At 44.3% G+C, this 24,265-nt stretch overlaps 1 protein-coding gene across 10 annotated transcripts in view; it reads right to left on the bottom strand.

Moving 5' to 3' along the window:
- GREB1 (growth regulating estrogen receptor binding 1) overlaps positions 1-24,265 on the bottom strand; it is a 122,574-nt gene that overhangs the window by 51,947 nt on the left and 46,362 nt on the right. For 9 of the 10 annotated variants that reach the window (XM_077310879.1, XM_077310887.1, XM_077310870.1 and 6 more), the window contains exons 5-7: positions 9,829-10,011; positions 2,864-3,010; positions 594-707 (exon numbers count right to left, since the gene is read on the bottom strand). In XM_077310879.1, the coding sequence (XP_077166994.1) occupies positions 594-707; positions 2,864-3,010; positions 9,829-10,011 (444 nt within the window). The remainder of the gene's footprint in view (positions 1-593; positions 708-2,863; positions 3,011-9,828; positions 10,012-24,265) is intronic. The other variant, XM_077310913.1, reaches the window with a different exon arrangement.

Here is a 24,265-nt window from a genome sequence, read left to right as displayed (position 1 = left end):
GATCTTCGTTTTCTTAATGTTGAGTTTCAAGCCAACTTTTGCACTCTCCTCCTTCACCCGCATCAACAGGCTCTTTAGTTCCTCTTCACTTTCTGCCATTAGAGTGGTATCATCTGCATATCTGAGGTTGTTAATATTTCTCCCTGCAATCTTGATCCCAATTTGTTACTCCTCTAATCCCGCCTTTCTCATGATGTGCTCTGCATAGAAGTTAAATAGGCAAGGTGACAGTATACAGCCTTGCCGAACTCCTTTCTCAATTTTGAACCAATCAGTGATTCCATGTTCTCACTGTTCTCACTGTTGCTTCTTGACTTGCATATAAGTTTCTCAAGAGAGAAATAAGATGCTCTGGTATTCCCATCTCTTTAAGAACTTGCCACAATTTGTAGTGCTCCACACAATCAAAGGCTTTAGCATAGTCAATGAAACAGAAGTAGATGTTCTTCTGGAACTTCTGGAATTATGCACACTTTGTAATAAATAGTTGCATTTCATTCTTTTTCATTCCCTCCCCCTCCTTTTTTTTTTGCATATTTAGGTTCCCGCCCAGACATGTGTGTACATATTACTGTCAGTTCAGAAAAAGTTACCTAAGACTGATGGTCTTGTCACTGATGATATATTGTTCTTCACTGAATGCTGCTGGGGAGACTCTTTGCCATTGTAAACTGGGTAACATACTGTTGACGGGAGGTGGTCTGAGGCTGTGGGAATGAATAGGAAAGGAAGCCGGAAATATAAACGTTGAACACTCACAATACAGAACATGCTGCGAGAAGAAAGTGAACGATCCCAAAAACACAACAAGAGGGGAAAAAAGAATCTGTCCAACGGCTTAATCAAATAATATTCAAATTATAACAGGGCACATATATTAATGGAACAAGAACAAGAAGCAACACTCATTGCTTTTTTGTTCCCAGCTGGAAATCTTCGGTTTGTTGAAAGAACAAGCTGGCTTTTGTTGAGAGGCTTATACTTCTAAGTACACATTTACAGTGATACGTCCTTCAGCCCAGCATGTATATATGGATGGTACTATGAGCACCAATGCATTGTGCAGCAGCTTTTTAATTGACTCAGCTACAGTGCAATGATGCCTGGAATTATGTTGCATCTTTTGGAAGACTAATCATGTTACAATCCCATCCTAAGAGGTTACATGCTTGGACTACATGGCCCTAGAAGGGTCTAACTTCTAGGATGGCCCTGTTAACAGCATGCATGTATCTCCAAAAGGGAGCTTGCATTGCGACATATTTATAAACCTTTTATAAATAAATCATTTATAAATAAATAAACCTTTTAAGATGACTCAGGGTCCATGGTGTTCTAGTTTCAGAATTCACTGGCACCCATGCTGTATTGTAATATTTAACAGTACAATGTCGGTGAATTCTGGAAGAATTTATATATTAATCTAGGCCAGGCTTTCTCAACCATGGTTTTGTAAAAATCTGGGGTTTCTTGATGGTCCTGGAAGCATTTCCTGAATGGGCGGGAGTTAATTTTTGTTTTAAGTTTGTAAAACATTTATTGGATGATATGACCATATATGGTCATGTTGATGGTCCTGGAAGCAAGGGGCTGGGGAGGGGCCGCAGGTGGGCATGTCCACAGCTCTGCTTCCCAACCATATTCAGCACGATTGCTCCTCTTCTAGGGTTTCTCAAAGCCTGAAGAATATTTCAGGGATTTCTTAATGGCAAAAAAAGTTGAGAAAAGCTGTTCTAGGCAATAGCATTGCACCAGTTTTTATATCCTGTAAACTGTAGCATGTATGTATCTTCTTTTCCATAATAATGACTCTATATCTTAGTCTGCTACTTTAGTGACTGCATTTATTTTTTAAAAATACACTCTAATAATCAATATGTTATTTGTATTGTTCTAGGCCAAGGATTCCCAACCAGGGCCAGATTCCGGCCAGGTTCCAGGGTTCCCTGGAGACTGAAAAATATTTCAGGGGCTCCTCCATGGTCAAAACATTTTAAAAAGCTGTTCCAGGCACACATACTTGGGAGCAAGTCCCACTGAACCTAGTGGGATTTACTTACAAGTATTCATATGTAGGTTTGGATACAGTGATCTGGCAGCAGAAGCAGCTGACGGTTGTGGATCTTTCCCCACCGCCCAACAGCTCTTTCTAACTCCAGAAAAATTCATTCCCAAGTCACAAGACCTGCCTGGACATGGGTCAGGGAGCTGCCAGGAGAACTGGGAAGGGGGTGCTCCCTTCCCACCTGTCTCTGCAGAACTCACCAGCTGATTACTCCACACTGGAGTTGAAAATGGAGCTGGAAAGAGCTGCAGACAGACAGGCAGGCAGGCGAAGAAGTCAGAAAGCCCTACAGTCCTTGTGCTGTATCCAGTCCACAGTTTTCAATAATCCAGCACAGCAAATTCTATTTAGCTTGCTGAGCTCTGTGCTAAAGAATAGTACTAATATCGCCACTGAAAGCAAACCATTTCACACTTTACATATTCAAAATTGCAGCCACTGCCCAAATAACTGGCTAATTCTGTGCCATCATGAGCTATGTCTGGGATGCCCAAACTGGAGCTCTCCAGATGTCACGGAGCTGGAAGAGGCTCAAGGTAATTGTAGTTCGTGGACATCTGGAAAGCCACAGTCTGTCTGGTCCCATTGCCATTGTCCCACATTACTTTCCTGGCCCTATTTTTCATGTTTCTGAGTCTAATAGAGAAAACTGAAGCAGGAACCCTGTGCATCCTTGACATCCTGGTAGATTCTGGCCTTCCAACATCATTGAGCTTTGCCTATAATCTGCCCAGCCTCGTGATAGTTCCCTAAGCAGGAAGAAGATAGGCACAGAATGTCACAGTGAGACTTACTTACCCATCTGGTGCGTCCCTGCTTGCACACCTGGATGTGCTGCTGCTAGAACTGGTTCACTGGTGACAGCTACTGCAGAACCAGTATTCTCTGGAGGCTGGAACAAGGTATTGGAACGAGCGCTGGATGAGGACTGACGGCTTCTGAACTCTTAAAAACAAACAAACAATCAAATGGCATGCTCTGACCGGTGGGAACTGTTTGATTCACCTGATGCCTTTACATTTTTGCACAATGTGCTTTCACCCCATTCGCTTCTCAGCTTTACACTATTGCTACAGAGGCAGTAGTTTGGAGACCAAGATGTATGAAGAAAGGTTGGGGGACCTTGGTCTGTTTAGCTTGGAGAGGAGACGACTCAGAGGGGATCTGATAACCACCTTCAAGTATTTAAAAGACTGCCATGTAGAGGAGGGAGCAGAGTCCTTCTCTCTTGCCCTGGAGGGATGGACCAGAACCAATGGGATGAAATTAATGCAAAAGAAATTCCATCTAAACATCTGGAAGAAGTTCTCAGAGGAACAGGCTTCCTTGGGAGGTGGTGGGTTCTCCATCTTTGGAAATTTTTAAACAGAGGCTGGATAGCCATTTGACGGAGAGGCTGATTCTGTGATGGTTCAAGGGGGTGGCAGGTTACAGCGGATGAGTTGGGAGTGTCCTGCATAGTGCAGGGGGTTGGACTAGATGACCCAGGAGGTCCCTTCCAACTCTATGATTCTATGATTCTAGGCATTCACACTGGCCCCCTGTGAACTTTGAGCACACTTTCCTCCATTCGCTGTCACTTTTCTTCCTTTGTAGCACTGGCTGGCTTGGGAGGGGAGTGTTTTTCTTAAATCAGCAGATGCTAGACCACCACAATGCAGTAATGCTACATTGATCTGTTGCCATGCTCTACTATAGGACCCTCCAAAGTTGTGCCCCTAAGCACCATGGCACCTGCTGACACTGCTTCTGGTGCCCAGGAGTTTTTAGAAAGTGGATGGGGCTGTGCGCATTTATTTAAAACAGTTTCAGGGACAGCACCACGTAAGTTTTATCCTCTCTCCTACTCCTCTTTCCTACTGTATTTTAAAAACTTGACCCCCCTTCTCCTTAGCACGCAGGCTTCCTATGTGTGTTCAATTGTACATGTGAAGCTCCACTTCCTGCAGCAGCTATTTTATGGTTGCTTTCCATTCTGCACCCAATATCCTGTGTCAGAATTCCAAGGTCTCCCATGCACTCAAAAGGTTTTGGGATTCTGGAAATACAAGGTTTTTTTCGTGTAGTGGGTAGGAGTGCAGACTTCTGGGTTTGATTCCTTGCTCCTCCTCCACATGCAGCCACCTGGGTGACCTTGGGCTCACTGATAAAACTGTTCTGACCAAGCAGTAATATCAGGGCTCCCTCAGCCTCACCCACCTCACAGTGTGTCTCTTGTGGGGACAGGAAAGGGAAGGCGACTGTAAGCCACTCTGAGACTCCTTCAGGTAACGAAAAGCGGCATATAAGAAACAACTCTACTGCATCTTCTTCTCTTCTATTCATTAAATTTGCAGATAACACCAATTTTGGAGGAGTAGCCAACATTCCCATAGATAGAGAAATAATTCAATGCTATGTGGAAAAGCGGGCAAATGAGAACAAGATATAGTTCAACAAGGAGAAGTGCAGAGTTCTACATCTAGGTAACAAAAATGAGAAGTGCAGGCATACTGGATGGGAAATGAACAAGCTCTTGGAGTGCAGTGGGCTGTAATCCAAACATGAGCAGTTAGTGTGATGCACAAGCAAAAATACTACCGTGGGGTACATCAACAGAGATATAACATCCAAATCCCAAGAAGACATAGTCCCACTGTACACTGCATTGATCAGGCCACGCATAGATACTGCGTGCAGTTATGGAGGCCTCACTTTGAAAAGGATCTAGACAGAATGGAGAGAGTGCAGAAGACAGTGACGATGACCAAGCCTTATGAGGAAAGGCTGAGAGACCCGGGAATGAGAAGAGTAGGCTATCTATCTATCTATCCATCTATCCATCTATCCATCTATCCATCTATCCATCCACCCACCCACCCACCCACCCACCCATCGACCCACCCACCCATCCATCCATCCACCCACCTACCCATCCATCCACCCATCCATCCAGCCAGCCATCCATTACATGGTGCCTGTAGTGTAGCCAGGAGACCTGAGGATTGTCTGGCAGCGAGACAAGGGATGTTCGGAAGTGGTTTTGCCAATTCATGTCTCAGTCTCATGACCTCTAGTGTAATTTGGAGGAACTGGCCCCCAAATCCTTGGAGATCTCAAGCTAGCTAGCACTGAAGGGAGGAAAATGATCCCTCTCTTTAAGTCAGAGGAGGGCAGGGAGCTGTTCCTGTTGACAGCAGAGGGCAGGAATTGCAATAATGGGTTTGAATTACAGGCAGAAAGATACCAACTGGATATTTGGGGGGGGGGGGGTTATAGTAAGAGTAGTTCAGCACTGAAACTGGTTGACTAGGGAGGTGGTGAGCTCCCGCTCACTGGCAGTCTCCAAACAACATCTCAATAAAAGGACACCGCTAGCATGGTGTAGTGGTTAAAAAGCCGTGGACTCTAATCTGGAGAACCGGGTTTTACTTCCTCCCTTCCTCCACACGCAGCTCTAGGCTAGTCACAGTTCTGCTAGAGCTGTTCTTGCCGAGTAGTTGTGTTAGAACTTCCTCAGCCTCACCTACCTCACAGGGAAAGTTATTTGTAAGCCACTATGGGGCTCTCTTGGGGAGTGAAAAGTGGGGTATAAAAAACAGCTCTTCTCCTCTGCATTGAGCAGGAGATCAGACTAGTTGAACGGGATGGCTCCTTCCAATTCTATGATTCCATCATGGCAACAGATGACATTGTTCTGTTGCATAACAGCAATTACCAATTCTGACAAAAACCATCCGAGAGTAATGGTGGCACGGCAGGGCAAGTGACAGCTGCAAGAGGTTGTCAAAGGGGAAAACGGCACAGACGGGGCCACTACCTTTGCAAATGTGCACTTCCCCATCGAGGCGGCTTGTTAATGCAGTCGGACTGCATTCTTTCTGGGAAGACAGTCGTAAACCAGGCTTGAAAAAGAATGTATTGGCAACAGGGGGAAACCAGGAAATTGCACAATTAGAGGTTGTTTGATGGAAGCTCCAAATGAAAAACCCACTTTGGTTTGGAAGTCAAGGAAGTGAGAAACCTCCATGTAGATACTGCTAACATTGCACCGACGGCTGTAAGCACTAGCGTGTGTATGGCCCATTTGCTCACTATATAAACTGTACATTTGACCCTCAGCTTCATAGCTGATAAGACACTCCTTCCCACAACAAAATCTATCATGCTGGCCAACTAGGTTGACCGCTCTGGGGTGGAAGATGCCTGGAGGGTGGGTTCTGGAGAGACCCACCTTTGGGGGTGGGTTCTGGAGAGAGCAGGATTTGGGGAGGGGAGGGACCTCAGTTTGATATGATGCCACAGAATCCACCCTTCGAAGCAGCTACTTTCTCCAGGCAAGCTGATCTGTCAGCTGGAGATCTGATGTAAAAGCCAGAGATCTCCAGGCCCCACCTGAAGGCCAATACACCAAAAAGTCAGATTCATAATCCTGAATGCTCTCTTGTCTTCTTCAAGAGATGTGAATGCATTGCTTCCAGATGAGGCCGGCCCGCAGCCTTCAAATGCAGACAATAGACTGAGCCCTGTAAAACTAAGGGCAATTCCGCACATCTGCCAATGTTGCTGGATGTCTGTGGCAGCTCAAACCGCTACAATATGTAATGGAATTTTGACATTTCCCACAGTGCAGTTTGTATTGCAATATTCATGCACCCGTAGCGCTTTTTTTGGTAACACACGTTTCCGGTCTTCCAGGACTTGCAAACAAGACACTCTAAATTTGTGGTGCTTCTGTCTGCCTCTGCCCGTCAATCAAACTGAAGAGCCAATGAAACGGCCCTTTCATGGCTCTAAAATGCCTCTTTCCATTTACATTTTATTTTTTTAAAATCAAAACCACACATGACAATGAATATGTGTCAATTCATTTCTTCTTTGCTTTACACAGAACTGTATTTCATGGTAATTCCCCCCCCCCAAAAAAATGGCTTTTTACACAAGGCTAAATCAGGGGGGAGGTATTTAAATTTTGAAAGTTTAAAGTTTAAAGTTAAATACCTTCGGCCAAACGAAAAACATGCTCATTTGTTCGTTGCTTTATATGTTTTTTTTTTTGGAGGGAAGGCATTCCCATTTCCCCGAAGCTTGTTGGTAGGAGCGGAGGTGAGACCTTCTTTCTAACACTATTTTGAGAACGCACATATCTTTTGCTGATGTGTTGCAGGTTGTTCTCAGAAGTCAAGTGCTTTTTAAAGGGGGAAATCCACTTTTTACGATTCCCCCCCCCCGAAGTGCTATAAAAAAGCGAATGTTGTTGGAGAGTTGCTGGAGTGTTGCGGTTTCTGTATAACAACGTCAAAAATGTAGCGTTTACAACATGTTACAATTCAGCTACATTTAAGTTGGAATGGACCCAAGTATCCATCCAAACAATCTAGCCTTACAGCGTTAATAACAAAGTTATTTATGACACACTGAGGAAGACCATCCCATGAGTGGGGCTACTACAGAAAAGCCCTGGAATGGGTGGTGGCTGCCCTGATCAGCCTGAAGGAAGGAATGGCACACACAATTTCATTCAGAAGACTGGTAAAAATACGGCAGGTTCAGTGGGCAAGATGGCTAGCTCTTGGAAGGCAGAAATCCACTTCATTCCACTGGAAACTGGTATGTTAAGGGCTGAGACCAGAATCTGCATGCATGCATTCATTCATTCTTGTATTTATAGATCACCACTCTCGGCCTGGCCGGCTTATGGCAGTTTACATAAAAACATAAAAGCAGTTAAAAACCCCAGTACAATCAAAATTGGCGGCAGCAATTAACAATCTACATTCCCCATACCATCCCTCAACTCTTCAAACAGCCATTGCCATTGCCCCGGTAGATGTCCACAGGCCGTGTTTGGACTAGGGGGGCTACAGAGGCTATGGGCTGCAGGGGGAGGAACCCGATCTTACTACCCCAGCCTCAACCAAACGCCTGCCGGAAGAGCTCCATCTTGCAGGCCCTGTGGAACCCAGAGAGTTCCATCAGGGCCCTCAGCTCTTCTAGGAGTTCATTCCACCAGGTCGAGGCCAGGACCGAAAAGGCCTGGGACCCGGGACAAACAGGCCCCGGGACCCGGGACAAACAGATTCATACCTGCAGAGTGAAGGGCCCTGAGGGGGGCATAAGGAGATAAGCGTTCCCTCAAATAGGTAGGACCCAGGCCACTTATAGCCTTGAAGGTTAAAACCAAAACCTCGAACCTGATCCGGAAACCAACCGGCAACCAATGCAGCTGTCTCAGTATAAGCTGGATGTGAGCCCTCCAAGATGACCTCATGGGTACCCTCGCAGCCACATTTTGTACCAACTGCAATTTCCAGGTCAGAGACAAGGGAAGACCTATGTAAAGTGACTCGAGTCTGGAAGTGACCATTGCATGATCACTGTGGCCAAGTGTTTATCAATTTTTACGTGGCTGATAGGTAGTATAAACCCTCAAGATTTATCTCCAAGATCGATTTCAACCCTGCTGGCAAAAGGCTGTTTTAAATGCTCTTTCTCCCCCTTTTAGATCTCAGGACAGAATGGGTTAAATCACTTGTCAAGCAGAGAGTAATAGATATTGAAAGGCAATTATACATTCTAGGATCACGTTTTGTTTCTTCTGACAATACCTGGTACATTGCTGGTACATTACAGCCTATCTGTATTCCCTTGAATCCAGTAGCTCTAAAAGGGGGATTTGCGCTAGTCAGAAGTTTGACATTGCCCTCTGCAGTTTTGGAAGGGAGATATAAGAACATTCCCTATGTGCAGAGGCTCTATTCTTGCACACAGCGTGAAATTAAATCAACTGAATGCATTTTTCAACTGTCCCTTTTACTGCAAGATTCATCCAGAAATGATTAGCTCATTGTTAGGAAGATTTCTTGGTCAATCAATTTAAATTAAGCTTGAATATCTTTTGTCAGGCAAAACCCACCAAATGACACATCTAGCAGCCAGATTTTTGCCCAGGCCTGCAATCTTAGAAAATTTGTACATGGTAACTGAGCTTGAGATGGGATGGGATTTTAAATTTTAAAACTCAAGCCTCAGTTTTCTTTCTTTTAAATTGTATTGTAAAGACAAACTTGATGAAGCAAATTTATCATATATTTTTAAGTTATAGATTGTTATGATCATATTATGAAACTAGCATGAATGAGGCTCATAACCTCAGTAGCGCAATAGTGCAATTGGCCTAGCCAGCATGCTGTAGCGGCTAAGAGTGGTGGCCTCTAATCTGGATAACTGGTTTTGATTCCCCACCGCTCCATGGGCAGCCAGCTGGGTGACCTTGGGTCAGTCACAGTTCTCTTAGAGCTTTTATTAGAGCAGTTCTGTTAGAGCTCTCTCAGCCCCACCTACCTCACAGGGTGCCTGTTGCGGAGAGAGGAAGGGATTCCTTCAGGTAGTGAAAAGCAGAGTGCAAAAACCAGCTCTTCTTCTTTCCCTTCCATAACTATCTAGGGCAGGGGTAGTCAACCTGTGGTCCTCCAGATGTCCATGGACTCCAATTCCCATGAGCTCCTGCCAGCATTTGCTGGCAGGGGCTCATGGGAATTGGAGTCCATGGACATCTGGAAGACCACAGGTTGACTACCCCTGATCTAGGGGATGCTTTTGAAGTCAGCCTGTTACTTCTTTAGTAGCAGATGCCTATATTCATGAACCCTTTTATTGGGGTTTAAAGAGTTTTCATTCATCCCTTCCACCTTAGACTGATTTCTAAGGAGCCATAAATCTGCAATAACCTAAATCCTCCCAAAGAAACCCAGTGCTTTAATGAGCCGGCTTTGTTATCTCACCTGCCCCCTTCCAGCAGATTGCAGATCCTTTGGTCAGAGTTCCTTGGGCATTCCTGACCAGATAATACTTTAAGTGTTTCTGTTTCTTGGGCTGAGTGGTCAGCTTAAGATTGATGTGGTTGGAGAACTCGGTGAAATAGCAGAAGCCTTTCTTGCTGCAGCCGACACAATTACCAGAGAAACCTGATGCAATAAACAATACAGAGATGGGGGGGAGAGATAAGTAAAAACAGCACTGTTAATGCACTTCAGGTTGTTTGAGCTGGGTGTAAAGAATGCAGTCGATCTAAACTTTCCCCCCCTTCTCCTGCAGGAAAAAAAGAGATAAAAATGTTGTTAAGGTGTCAGCTTCCTCTCAATAAATGTCTATTTCTAATAACGGCTCAGTCTCCTTAACTGGTGATTTTAGTGACATACTGGGGGGGGGGGGGGGTTTGGAAATCCCATTTCTTTGCTTAGTTAAGACCGCCAGACAGACAGATCAATAGAGGGGCAGGGATCGAAAGGAATGATAAATTGATGTCACAGAGGCCACCCGATTTCCAAAAGCTTAGTTACGCATTTCAGATTTGACCTGTGGGGACCAAAATAATTCAAGGCTTATGCACAAGATGAAGAAAAAGCCCCGTCCTTGTGAGAGTTTTCATGATACAGCTTCCACAAGAATGGACAGGTGCAGCCTTCTGTCACACTAGGAAATGTTGCATTTCCAATATTTAACCTAGTGTGCCAAAAACTGGATTCTTCACCGGATGGCAAACCAACAGCCCCCAACTTACTAAAGCCTTGTGAAAGCCAATTTCTTGTGTATGGGAACAGGTTCCTGAAATAACTACACAAGGAAGCCCTTTTCAATCATTATGATTTTGGCAGTCCTACCTCCCAAACACCACATTCTTTACTAATTATACACAGCTTTGGAAAAGGCTGGGCTGGCGTTTGCATGGAGCAAAGCTAATCCCCGCTTACGCATGACGTCAGTGCTAGCCCGGCCCATTCTTGGCCCTGGCCTGCTTTAGGACCTCTGATGCCCTGCAGCTTTCTTTCCTGCTGTGGGCGCCATTGGTGCCCATGCTGGGCCAGACCCATGCACACAGAGAAGAGCTGGGCCTTCCAGTTCTGGCTCCTCCCCTGCCTACGGCGTCCCTCTAGGGCAGGGGTAGTCAAACTGCAGCCCTCCAGATGTCTGTGGACTACAATTCCTAGGAGCCCCTGCCAGCGAATCCTGGCAGGGGCTCCTGGGAATTGTAGTCCACGGACATCTGGAGGGCCGCAGTTTGACTACCCCTGCTCTAGGGACCAAAAATGCCCCATTCAGCTGTAAGGCTTTTTTTTTCTTTGCAGGAAGGTGGTATTGCATTGGCATGCAATCCCACTTTCGTGCAAAGAAACTCCCTCTGCCACCCACCCATGTGGCGGAACCTTTCCACCCTGGCTGCGTCCATGGGGATGCAGTAATCCTGGGTGGGCAGGATCCGCCATAGTAAAAGGTCCCGTGTGAGAACACGGGAAGTGATAAAGCAGTAAGAACCTGGTGGTGGCCTTGCACGTCTGCAACTATGCATAACTGGTCCTTGTCATCCTTTAGACATGCACATTCACCATGTTGTATTTTCATGCTTTGATATATATGATTTTATATAAATATAAATATAAATATAAATATAAATATAAATATAAATATAAATATAAATATAAATATAAATATAAATATAAATATAAATATAAATATAAATATAAATATAAATATAAATATAAATATATAATCCTGAGTCCTTTTTTTTTTATAAGTAATTATTTCATTGTCTATACATCGTCTATACACGTATACCATACTTAGTGTAGCCTAATATTATCTCAAGAAATATATAGTCAGTTCCCATTGCATATTGCATATTGTTAGTAACCTAACAGTTACTGCTGTCTTTCTTAAGAAAGTCCAGATAATCACTCCACTGTTCATCATATTCTTCTGGTGGTTTCTTCTTAACCATGTTAGTGAGTCTTATAATCCCGAGTCCTGATGGTATGTACTAAAGCCAGAAAAAGCATACACCACTCCACAAAAATAATGGGTAAACTCACCTATCCAGAGGATTGTGTACAGAATGTTCTCCCAGTGCACAAAGTAGGAATACCAAGACTGAAATGAATGAGAGGGGCTTCTATTGGCTGCTGCATGAAATATGTTTATAGCCAGGCTGTTGTTCAGCCAATAGAAATATTTTACACATTGAGGTCTTTGTATTTGACACTAATAGAAGAGCAGAAAACGCTAGAATGATGTTTAACTTGTTTAAAGTTTACACTTCTATCGCTGCCTCCATGTTTCATAATATCTTATCTCACTGGGTAAAAATGTATCCCATAAGGTTCAAATACTCCAACTATACTGCTACCCAGATTACCATGCCTGGAACACTTGGAGTTGTTATACAGTCATCCCTAACTGGCAATGTGAAATGATGCTACCATATTGCCCCCATAGCCTCTGATTGGCTGGTATAACTTCAGGGAAATGTCTCCATTAATATAACATGGGACCTGTATACTGAGGGAATAACCAAAAAACCAACAAAGGTGAAAAATACATATATGAAGACATGGAACTGAGTCTATACTTACACATTGGCCTATCAAGGTTACGACTGTGTACTTGAAGAAGAAGAAGAAGAAGAAGAAGAAGAAGAAGAAGAAGAAGAAGAAGAAGAAGAAGAAGAAGAAGAAGAAGAAGAAGAAGAAGAAGAAGAAGAAGAAGAAGAAGAAGAAGAGTTGGTTCTTATATGCTGCTTTTCTCTACCCAAAGGAGTCTCAAAGGGGCTTACAGTCGCCTTCCCTTTCCTCTCCCCACAACAGACACCCTGTGAGGTGGGTGAGGCTGAGAGAGCCCTGATATTACTGCTTGGTCAGGACAGTTTTATCAGTGCCGTGGCGAGCCCAAGGTCACCCAGCTGGCTGCATGTGGGGGAGTGCAGAATCGAACCTGGCTCGCCAGATTATAAATCCGCACTCCTAACCACTACACCAAACTGACTCTCACTGAGACTGCCAGTGGCTTTTCAGGGTCTCAGGCTGAGGTCTTTCAAATCAGCTCCAACCAAATCCTTTTAACTGGAGATGCTGGGGTTGAACCGGGGACCTTTTGCGTTAAAGTCAGATGCCTAACCATTGAGCAGTAGCCCCTGCATGAACAGTGCATGAAAGGGATGGAATGCAAAATATCTCTGCCCTACCCCCCGTTCCTCTCCCTCTCAAAATCTGGATAGGTGGGAATTCAGTGTAGTTTTAGCATACGAAAGCTAAACGGCTCCCTGTGTTCCATGTCTCTGCTACATACAAACACCTGGACTTAAAACACGATAAAAGAGGGGCTGCTCATTTTGTGAGCAAACTAAATAAAACAGGTTTTCCATACACATCATAGATAAAGCAAAGGTCAGGGCAGCCAAGCTAACCAGAAGGTGTCCCAATTTATCTCTGTCATAAGGTTGAGTCCATGAGATGGCCAGAGATCAATATTTGTAGTCTGAGGGATAAAAGCCTTTCACCTTTAGGTCAACCATTCAAAACCAGCCCACATCAATCGTGACCGAAGGTTGTTACAAACTGATGAGGATTCAGTAGTCTATGTTAATTACATTTGGTTGATTCTGCTGGACCACATCTGACATTTGGAGGACAGAGGCCAAGGACAGAAAAGAGGGCGTGAAAAAATGTTTGACAGTCTGCTATTATTTTAAACTGTGGGCCCCCAAAATCAGAGATGCTCCTGATGTTACATGTCTCCATTCAAGTTTTGCAAACGTGATGTATTATCGGAATTGCCTTATACTTCAGAAATTCATGAACGAACTTGTCTTTAGATGTTATTACAAAGGGGCGCGTTTGTTTAGTTATTTTCTGGATCCTCAAGCTTATGCGTACTTTTAGTAACCGAATATAGAAAGATCATGCCTATAGGCGGCTAGTTCTCATAATGGTTCTTGATCACGGACCTTTAAATAAGGATTGGTCAGTCTATGTAATTTCCTCTATTCACCGTATGCAGATGAGGCACTGGATTCTCATTAAAAATGCCTCAATCCAGTGATGGGTTGGATGAGGGGAAATAATGACATACAAGGGAGATATTGGCAGAAGGGGACTCAAAGGGCCAGGAAGTAGATGCTTTGCTGGATTTGGAGAAGAATTTTAGGGGCAATCTGTGATTCAGCATTGCTTTTGCCTAGTGAATATCCTTTGGAGTGAATTTTCTGTAGCTTATCGCCTGGAAAAGAAGCACCCTGTTATTCTCATTCAGGCACTGCTTAGACCATCGTACATTGTTTTTCACAGCTTGGCCTTCGAAGACAACTTGGAATTTTCTATCTGCCCAAACTAGCAGGGCAAGAAAAGAATAGATTGGATGGCTTTCTAGATGCCCTGAATTATTTTGTATTATCGTGGAAACTTCTGCTATACAGGCAGCAGCCTCACTGGTCTTTGCTCTCTGCCACCTGTGATACGGATTGGAAGGAGTAAGTACAACAAAATTTGAGCCCAATGGCAACTTTAAGACCAACAAAGATTTATTCGAGTGAGTGAGTGAGTGAGTGAGTGAGTGAGTGAGGCCTCCATAGGATGAATATTCAGTCTCAGGATACAGTACTTCTTCCCCTAAAAAACCACCCTGCCATTTTGCCCACAAGGAAAAGGATTCTTCGTGCCAGTTAATGGGTGGCATGTTCCATGAAAAGTGGAACTTGGATGCTAGGAACAGACCAGCGTTCGTATGAGAAACGCCGATATCATTTTGCTCCAGACCTGCATGTTCTCTCCCTCCTCTCTTTCTCCCTGCCCTCACATGGAACACTGAGGCTGAAGATGGAAGCTCTTATTAATTCATTGACAGATTGACTCAGGTGCTGCATTTGCATGCTAAGATTGCTCCAGGCAGCCCAGAAATAAAATGTAAGGATAAACAGGTCAATACCATTTCAATAATTTAACGGAGTTTAAAAGCAGAACAAGTATTCAATTTTAAAAGACCTTCCAGATTAAAAAAGGCATTGAGCTGACACTGGAAAGGCCTGTGGAGGGGCGAAGATTATGGGCATCTGCCAACAAGACATACCTCTGCTATGGCAGGTTCCCAAAACAGAGCCTCCTTGTACAATCTGGCAGTAGGAGCAGGTACTTTTCAGGTGGAGGTTAGTTTTCAGTTTTCAGTTATTTGTAACATATATATGGGGGTCCATTACTAAAATTATTTTCATTACTTTAACAGTAACTGGGATCGACTCATGGTTCAGAATTCCAGTAAGCCAGCATGGTGCAGTGGTTTAAACAGCAGTGGACCGTCATCTGGAGAACCTGGTTTGATTCCCCACTCCTCTTCCACATGCAGCCAGCTGGGTGACCTTAGGCCAGTCACAGTTTTCTCAGAGCTCTTTCGGCCCCACCTACCTTACAGAGTGTCTGTTTGGGGAGAGGAAAGAAAAGGATTTCATAAGCTGATCTGGGACTCCTTCAGATTGTGAAAACTGGAGTACAAAAACCAGCTCTTATTATTATTGGGGAAGTCCCTGACCTCATTCTGGTACCCCACGCTATCTGGATAGCTAACTGGCTCAGGTTTCCTCTTCAATCTTAGCATATGGCGGGAGGAGACTAGCATCTGACTGGGTTTATGCCCACCACAAACAACCTTTGGTGATTTGATGATACCTGAAGGGACACCCATATGGGAACAGGAAAGTGCCAAAAGCAGCCGCAAAAAGCAGAAGAGAAATGGGCTGGGATGTGTCCACACACGCCCATCTCCTCTGTTTCCCCCCACACACCCACACACCCACATCTTTTCCCTCCTATTGTGTTTGTGCAAAAGCACTGGAGCCAGGGACCCTGCAGCCCCCCTTTTTTCCCCTCCACGCTAACACTACAGCTAGGCTCAGCATGGAAAGGGGAGAAAGCCCCTGAAAAGGCTAAAGAGGGTGGTGCAAATACTCAAGCCACCCCCCCCCTGTGAAAGCAGAGTTCAGCTGTGTGGGCCACAGACTCGGCTCTGCGGCCACTCTGTAATCAGGTTTATAGGAGATCCCAGGAAAGTGCTCTGAATGAACACAATGTCCTGTGGATGTTTCCCTTTAATGAAAGGCTTCCAGACGTGGGGGATGGGATTCTGTCAGGAAACAGCCTGGAGGGAACATAGCTGAACGCTTCCATCTCCTCACCCTCTCTAAATCTTGCTCTGAGAAATCAGCCAAGTCTACCTACCATGTAGGGTTGCCAGCTCTTGGTTGGGAAATAGATGGAGATTTTGGGGGTGGAGCTGGGAGTGGGCGGGATGGGGTGTGGGGAAGGACCTCAGGGGAGTATAATGCTATGGACCCCCTTCTCCCCCTGCAAAGCAACCAATTTCTACAGGGGAATTGGTCTCTTTCAGTCTGGAGATGAGCTGTAATTCCGGGGGATCCGCAGGTCCCACCTGGGGTCTGGCATCTTTGCTACCAACTCACGTAGGAGATTTCCCTGTGCAAAAGGGAAGATGAGAAGAGCGGCACTGTTTACTCCCACAGGACTGTCCCAAAGGGTCAACGATTGAAAGAAAATATAAGCTTCTCAGAGGAGGAGGGTAGCATTCACTGTTGCAAAGAAACAGTGATGGGAGTCCTGATGCTTCGCCCAGCATACCACAACAGTGCCAATGGATAGAACAAAATAGTGAGAGTTTTCTTTAAAACTCCCACCAGAAGTTACAGAGGCACAGAAGCATTTCTCAAGCAAAAATCAATAAACTGTAGGCCCAGTTTATGGCCTACAGACATACAACCGGCTTGCTGCGAATGTGAGGCAGAAACCAAAGGGGCTGCTCCAGAAACTGCTAAATGGCTTCTTGAGCACACTTCCTTCTGAGCCTATATATGGGCCCCACAGGCACGTCCACTGTTGGTGGAATTGGATCAGAAAAGCTCAGGAAACGATTTGAGACACTTTCAGACAGGTATGTTTTCCTTCTATGAACTCATTCTTTCATGGGTATCAGCAAAAGCAAATATGCCACATAATCCCCTTCAGGGAAAGCGTGTAGGCAAAGGTAGAAGAAAAGAGCCATGCCAGAGTAGAGGAATAAACCGTAAACACATTGAGTGACGAATGCCAATGAGAAGAGCAGACAACGTACTTGAAGGCAGGACTGGATCGAAGCCCAAACTCATCAGCACAACTATGCATATATGAAAAAGAAGAAGAGTTGGCTTTTGGATGATGCTTTTTACTGCCTGGAGGAGTCTCAAAGCGGCTTACAGTCACCTGCCCTTTCCTCTCCCCACAACAGACAGCCTGTGAGGTAGGTGGGGCTGAGAGAGCCCTGAGATTACTGCTCGGTCATAATGAGCCCAAGGTGGAGAAACAGGTCCCTTCCAACCCTGATTCTATGTAACACCAGGGAGCTATTGTTTCTGAGGATTTCAGCAGCTACTGATTTTTACTCATTGTGAAGAACTACTGCAAGATGAACCAGTTCCCCTGATGAGGCCTGTTGATGGAACATGTGGAGAATTTTTGGAAACTTAACCGAATAATAAAAGGCGTTTATATCTGCTTTTGCACTATCGGCCTTGGCCCTATTTCTTTTTTTTTCCCAATCTCCTGCGACTGGTGCAGCTCTTTATTTTCTCTTTATCCCAAGTCACACAACAGGGGGAACACACAGCTGTTTTGGCTCTAAAAAGAAGTGTGTGAAGGAAGGCTGAAGCTGATCCTCCCCACAAGCCCCATTCATGAGCCAAAGATGGTTCCACAGTGTTAAGGAATATTCATTCTTTGATGTTATGTGTGACACAAATCTTGGGGGCCAACTCAGGCCACAGATATCTGAGCTTCCATGACAGTCTGGGGATTTGAACCTGGGTCTCCCAGAGAGTCGTCTAGCCACTACTCCATGCTGCGGGGTTCGATTCCCCGCTCCCCCATATGTAGCCAGCTGGGTGACTTTGGGCTCATCACAACCCTGACAGCGCTGTTCAGACCAAGCAGTCCTAGCAGAGCTCTTTCAGCCTCACCTCCCTCACAGGAGCCGTTTCCGCACTGGAAACTTTGCTGCCCCGGTTCCCATGCGGGAGCACAAATCTGGGGTGGATGAAGTGCACTGGGCCAAATGCTTCCCTGTGTGGGAACAGGAAGAAACAGGGCAACCTGTCCTGACTCAAACTCTAGCCTGCAGCCCGGTGTGAAGCCTCCAGTGTGTAAACGGTCAGGGTGTATGTTGTGAAGGGAGGAAGGGGAAGGAGATTTGATACTCCCTAGTGTAGTATATAAACCAGCTCTTTTTCTCTTCTTTTCGCTTACCACCATTGGCCATGGCCATTCCATAAGTGGATGGTTGCAGCCACATGTAAAGACAGATTCCTGTCTGTCTCTTTCCCCCTCGATACACATGGGTGTACACAGTGACACCAAACCAATTTACTACAGCAGTGGTCCCCAACCTTTTTATCGCCGGGGACCACTCACCGGGGACCATTCAACGCCTTTTACTGAGGCCCGGTGGGGGGGGGGTAGTTTACTCCTCTACTCTCAACCACTGCCCTAACGCTCTCTGATCGCTATGGTAATGTTTAAACATCCCTTCAAAATAGGATACAGACACACCACAACAATGAAGTGTGTTGTAAAGGGCTGGGGGGGGGATGAATTAAAGGGCCAGGGGGGGGAGAAGGCATCCTTCGGGGCCCACCTCCAATTACTCGAAGGACCACATGTGGTCCGCAGCCCACAGGTTGAGGATCACTACACTACAGGAACCAGAGGTCGGTGTTTGTCTCCTGCTTGCCTCCCAGTCTGCCTCCCTCCTCTTTAGTCATGCAGAGCTCCTTCCTTGGCTGAACAGAGGGGATAAGGGCAATGTGCATTCTGTGTTATTATGACATGTTATTATGACAATGACATTCACCCTAATAACACAGCATATTGGTTGTCTGTATGCATTTGCCAAGAAGTAGGAAGGAGAGCAAGGCTTTTGGGTGCTGATGAAAAGGCACTGAACCAATGTGAGAAAGGAGCATGGCCAAAATTTCTTTTGAAAATGTCTTACAAGAGAACCGCAAGTTTTACTCAAATAAAAATAGCATTAATGACGATGATGCACAAGACAAATTCACAGTGGAATGTCGCAGGTTCAGGAGACAGAAAAAATACATGCAGTAATATAATATATACACTCTGAACAAGACTCAGAACACTGTGAACTGAGCAATTTTAAGCTATAATGGTGTAAGTAGCAGGTCCAAGAAGCAGGTGATCATAAACAAACCAGGTGGTCACTTGAACATTGAAATATTCTAGCCATCAAGGCTGTACATAAAAATGCTAGCCTCCAGGTGGGGCCTGGGGATCCTCCATCCTCAAACCTCCAGGAGTTTCCTAACCTGGATCTCGCAGCCTGAACTGTACATGGCCTTGATGAAAGGTTACACATCATACAGTTACTGAGGGAACTTAGAGGAAACTTGTAAAGGTACAATTAATAACCCTGAAGTGGCCTGCAGAGGAGCTCATGGCAAATCACAGTAATAAATGCTAGTTGATTGAATTGCATGGGAAACATTTGGCGCACAACAAATATATGTACGTTAAGAGAATAATGGGAAAATGGATAACCAATTGCTGGCAGCAGTTAGCTGAGATCTTGTCCTTCTGCAAGGTCATACCTTGAATAAAATTGTGCTTGTCTTAAAGTTGCCAGTGGCAACTGGACTCTAAGTTTGTTCTGCTGCTTCAGTCCAACACGGCCACCCACTTGAACCTGTCTTCATAATAATAAATATGCAATTATGAAGAAGATGAATTCCAGAGGTATTGGTCTATCGTTTATTAATCTTTTAATTTGATTGTAGACCACCCCTTTCTAATCCTAGTTTCTCAGGGCGGTTTCCAACATATAAAACCAAAAGTGCATGGCTAAAACAAACAATGTAAAGTTCCATTTTAGATATCAAATAGGATTTAAAATATCTGATATAATCTTCAATAAAGGGTTGAATATCTTCCATATTCATTTCCCAGTTCCAATGTCTGACTGCAGGGAGGTAGGGCAGTGAGGGGAAGCCAGCTCAGACGTTACTACATGCAAGTATTGGCCTCAGCTGTATGCCTGGTGTTTTGCAGACCCTTTGTAAACTTTGATAGCTCCAATAGTGTCTGGGTCTCCACTGGTAGTTTGTTCCAGCAGACTGGAGCAAGGGCTGAAAAAGTGGAGGCCAAACCCACCTCTTTAAGCAGAAGTCTAGTGGCACTGTAAAATCTAATGAAGCCTATTCCAGTATAAGTTCTCATAAGCCAGACTTCCATCGGATGAACGAACTGTATATCCATAAGAATTATAGATATATACTCGAACAGAGGCTTTCTCAACCAGGATTTTCTACAGCACTGGGATTTACTGATGGCCATGGAAGGGATTCCTGAATAGGTGGGAGGGGAGGGGCCCTAGGTGGGTGTGTACACAATTATGCTTCCCAACCATATTATGCATATCTCCAGGAATTTCTGAACCTGGAGCTGGACACCATAAGCACCAATGAGGATCTTTGTTTCAATTAGTACTGTTCCAATGGGATCAAAACATTTAGAAAGAAGTATCAAAAAGACTTGAAATAAATTAATCAAGAGTCTTAACTGTGAACACGGGATGATCTAAAGGGGGGGGGGGAAACCAGCAGGGTCCTACTTCCTGTTTACTGTCCCTTGGCAGGAAGTTTACTGTTACTTGCTTATTTTTAATTGCTTACTGTTATCTACCTGACAGGAAGTGCCGCAGGGTTGAATGGGGATTACTCCCAGGAAAGCTGACTTGCTCCAAGGAAAGTATGCACCAGGCAGCCTGTGTTGTTATTACCAAATGTTCCCACTACCCTTTTCTCTTCTGGTTTAGCATGTAATTAACACATATACTACTTCCTCTGTGCTTAACAACCTAAGGAATCTTGAGCTGTTAACAATGCTAGCGGTGAATAGGCCGACTGGTACAACATTACTGCCTGTATCTTTAAAATGACAGCAGACCGCTGATTTACAGCCCCTTTAATTCCTTTACAATTGCGGGCCAATTGTATTGTGACCCATCAAAGTCAGCAAGGCCCATTGGCAAAACACGTTATTGTTAGATGAAGTTATATACTCTGTGACTTCACACAGAGCTGGCTGTAAAATTCCCTACGACAAAGCTTCGCAATGTATTTGGGGGGCTTTCAGGGCCTAACTTCTGAGGTGCCTTGTTGTCTAATAATATTGATAACAAAAAGCCAAGCCACATGTACATTTCCTCCCTTAATAAAAAGAATTCAACATGGTGTAGAATTCCACGTCTGAAGCTTCTGAGGGAAAGGTAGATGGAGAACCCTCTTAAGTGCATGAAACAATTTAAATTTTCTTCTAAGACCAAAAAAAAAAAAATCAATTCAGCTTAGCAACTTTGAAAGAAGTGTCCACCCTAGGCGGAGATCCTGTCACACTTGCAAAGCTTAATTTTAACACAGAGGCCAAATCCACTACTCCATCCTAGTTCTGTCCCAATCTTCCTCTAAGAACACAGGGTGATACTAAATTTGTCCCCCTTCATCCTGATGATGATGCTAAGCGGTAGGTTAGGCTGAGAAACTAGGCTGAGAGAGAGAAAAAACTGGCTAAACATTGCCCTTCAAAACCTGGATCTGAGTTCAAATCCAACATCAGATCCATGACGTGACACTGGCTCTGAGCAACTTGGCTTACTCCCAACTTAGACAGCCAAGAATCAATGTCTTCTGGGAGCTTGGGGGAAGGGGGGATGGTCAAGAAACTATTATTTATTCATCTAAAACATCAGCTCTGTCATGGAAAAATACTGGAATCCTGTACATATTAACCAGAAAGTAAAGCCATAGGGAATTAAACCGCCCTTACTTCCCATCTGTTTCCTTTACCTGGCATTACCATTGTTTGTTCTCGGGAACTTCAGCATGTAGTCAATACAGTTGCTAAACAACCTGAAAGAATGTCTTACTTCTTTAACAGAGGAGTGATATGTACAAATGGCCAAGAGAGGGTTTTCATGCCATGAAGGTAAATTACCATCACTTGGTAAAAACCATCTCAGTAAGTTTCTATAGCCCTAGCTTGGTTATATCAGTCTAGCCTGATCTCATCAGATCTTGGAAGGTAAGCAAGGTTAACCTTGGTCTGTACTGGATGGGAGACCAGCAAGGAATAACAGGGTCCTGATGCAGGGCAGGCCATGGCAAATCCTCTCTGAACAACCCCAAGAAGTCTCCGTAAGTCAGCTGTGACTTAATGACCAAAAAACAATAAGCTTCTATGAAATGGCCAGGACATTTTTTCCACCTGGCAGGTGACAGGTCTAGTAGCCCTTCTTTCTATTCTGTGACAATATTACTTTTTAATGAATTAAGATTGGTATGAGGGGGAAGGACTGATTCATCAGCCAAAATAGGTTTGGTGGGTTGCAAAGAGCCTTTTTAAAGATAAGAGACTTGATGGCTGATGGCTGATTGATTGGATATCTATATCATTGTTAAAGATAACAATGTAAAAACAATGTAAAAATCAATTTAACCTCAATTCAAATGGTTAAAACAAGTTAAAACGCCTCTTAAATTCCGTTACTGCTTTGGCATCTGAAGCAATTGCCTGTGTGAATATCTCATTATCCCAGTGGAACTCATATAAGGAGGGGGCCAGCTCTGGTGATGTGACTAGTTATTGGCCCCAACCAAAGGCCAGGTGGAAGAGCTCCACCTTGCAGGCCCTCCGGAACTGAGCCAGCTCTTGAAAGACCTGCTGTTCCTCCTGGAGCTCATTCCACCAGGTAGGGGCCAGGATCAAAAAGAAATGACACATGCTTTTAATGTGGCTTCTTTTTTCCACTCTCAGATCTTTGAGGGGCAGGGAGGATGGGAAGCATAGCTGCCCGAAGGGACAAGTTTGCATTCATTTTTGTCCCTTTCACGGCCTCCCCGGAATCATTGCCTGTTGGAGCTACTGGTGAGGTGTCGTGTGGTTAGAGTGACAGACTAGAAGCTGGAAGATCGTGGTTCAGACCCCCACTCACATATGAAGTTTGCTAGGTGACCTTGGGCCAGTCACTTTCTCTCAACCTGACCCAGTTCACGGATTGTTTTCAGGATTGGTAGGACAAAATGTACTAAATAAATAAATGTGCTTGGGGAAATTTGCATGGCTAAAACCCTAAGCTGCTTCTTGGAAAGTAATTAATGATCTTGCAGACAGCTGGGTGACCTTGGGCTAGTCACAATTCTCACAGAGCAGTTTTCTTAGAACTCTCTCATCCTCACCTTTCTCACAGGATGTCTGTTGTGGGGAAAGGAAAAGTGTTTGTAAGCTGCTTTAAGCCTCCTTCAGGTAGTGAAAAGTGGGGTATTAAATCCCAGCTCATTTTGCTGTATGACAAAGAGTAGAGTGCTAGTTTCCTTGTCAAACTTGAGATGTAAGGTTGCAATGTAATTCATAGACCAAAAGGGCTCATCTGTTTTCTCTACAACTAGCTTTACCGATAACTTGCAAGCACAGACCGTATCTTTGGAGATGCAAGGAACTTTTAAAAAATACAACACAAGAGGACAGGCAGTTAGCAAAAAAACGGTTAGAAACAGCTCAGTAAATTCAAGATAGCAGTGTTGGTCTGAAGACTAAACAAAGTTTGAGTCCAGATGCACCTTTAAGATCAACAAAGTTTTATTCAAGTATAAGCTTTTGCGTCCACATGAAAGTTTGTATCCCATATTTTGGGGGGTCTTAAAGGTCTCACTGACCTCAAACTTTGTTCAGTAAATTCAAGGTATAGTTCAGACCGCTGTAAAGTACCGTATATACTCGCATATAAGTAGACCGGATATAAGCCGAGACACCTAATTTTATCACAAAATCTGGGCAAACTTATTGACTCGCATATAAGCCGAGGGTGGGAAATGCAGCAGTTACTGGTAAATTTACATTAATTGAGGCACCAGTAGATTAAATGTTTTTGAGTATTTATTCCAAAGAAAAACAGTAAACTAGCTCTGTCAGTGCAAAGAGGGCCAGCAAACCAGAGCAGAACAACAGTACCCGAAGTTGGCAACCTCCTACAACAAGTACAACAGCTACCAAAGTGGGAGAATGGACTACTCTAACTACAGTTACAGTGCCCCCCCAGAACAAAACACTGAAATAAAGAACTGTAAAACTCAACACTGAAAGAAAAAACTAAAAAAAAAACTGTAAAAATCAACTTGTAAAAGAAACACAGCCCCAAGAAGAAAAGGCAAACAATGCTGCCCCTCAGAAAAAAAGAAGAAATAAACATTAGGAGAAACAGTAAATCCCAAAGCACCCCCAAAACCCACCTCACCCCACCCCACCCAAGGAAATCAAAAGAATAGTTTGGAAGAAGTAAAGGCAA

The sequence above is a fragment of the Paroedura picta genome, chromosome 1 (assembly GCF_049243985.1).
Source record: "Paroedura picta isolate Pp20150507F chromosome 1, Ppicta_v3.0, whole genome shotgun sequence".
In the NCBI taxonomy this organism is placed as follows: domain Eukaryota; kingdom Metazoa; phylum Chordata; class Lepidosauria; order Squamata; family Gekkonidae; genus Paroedura; species Paroedura picta.
This window is presented reverse-complemented; position numbering and strand designations above follow the sequence as displayed.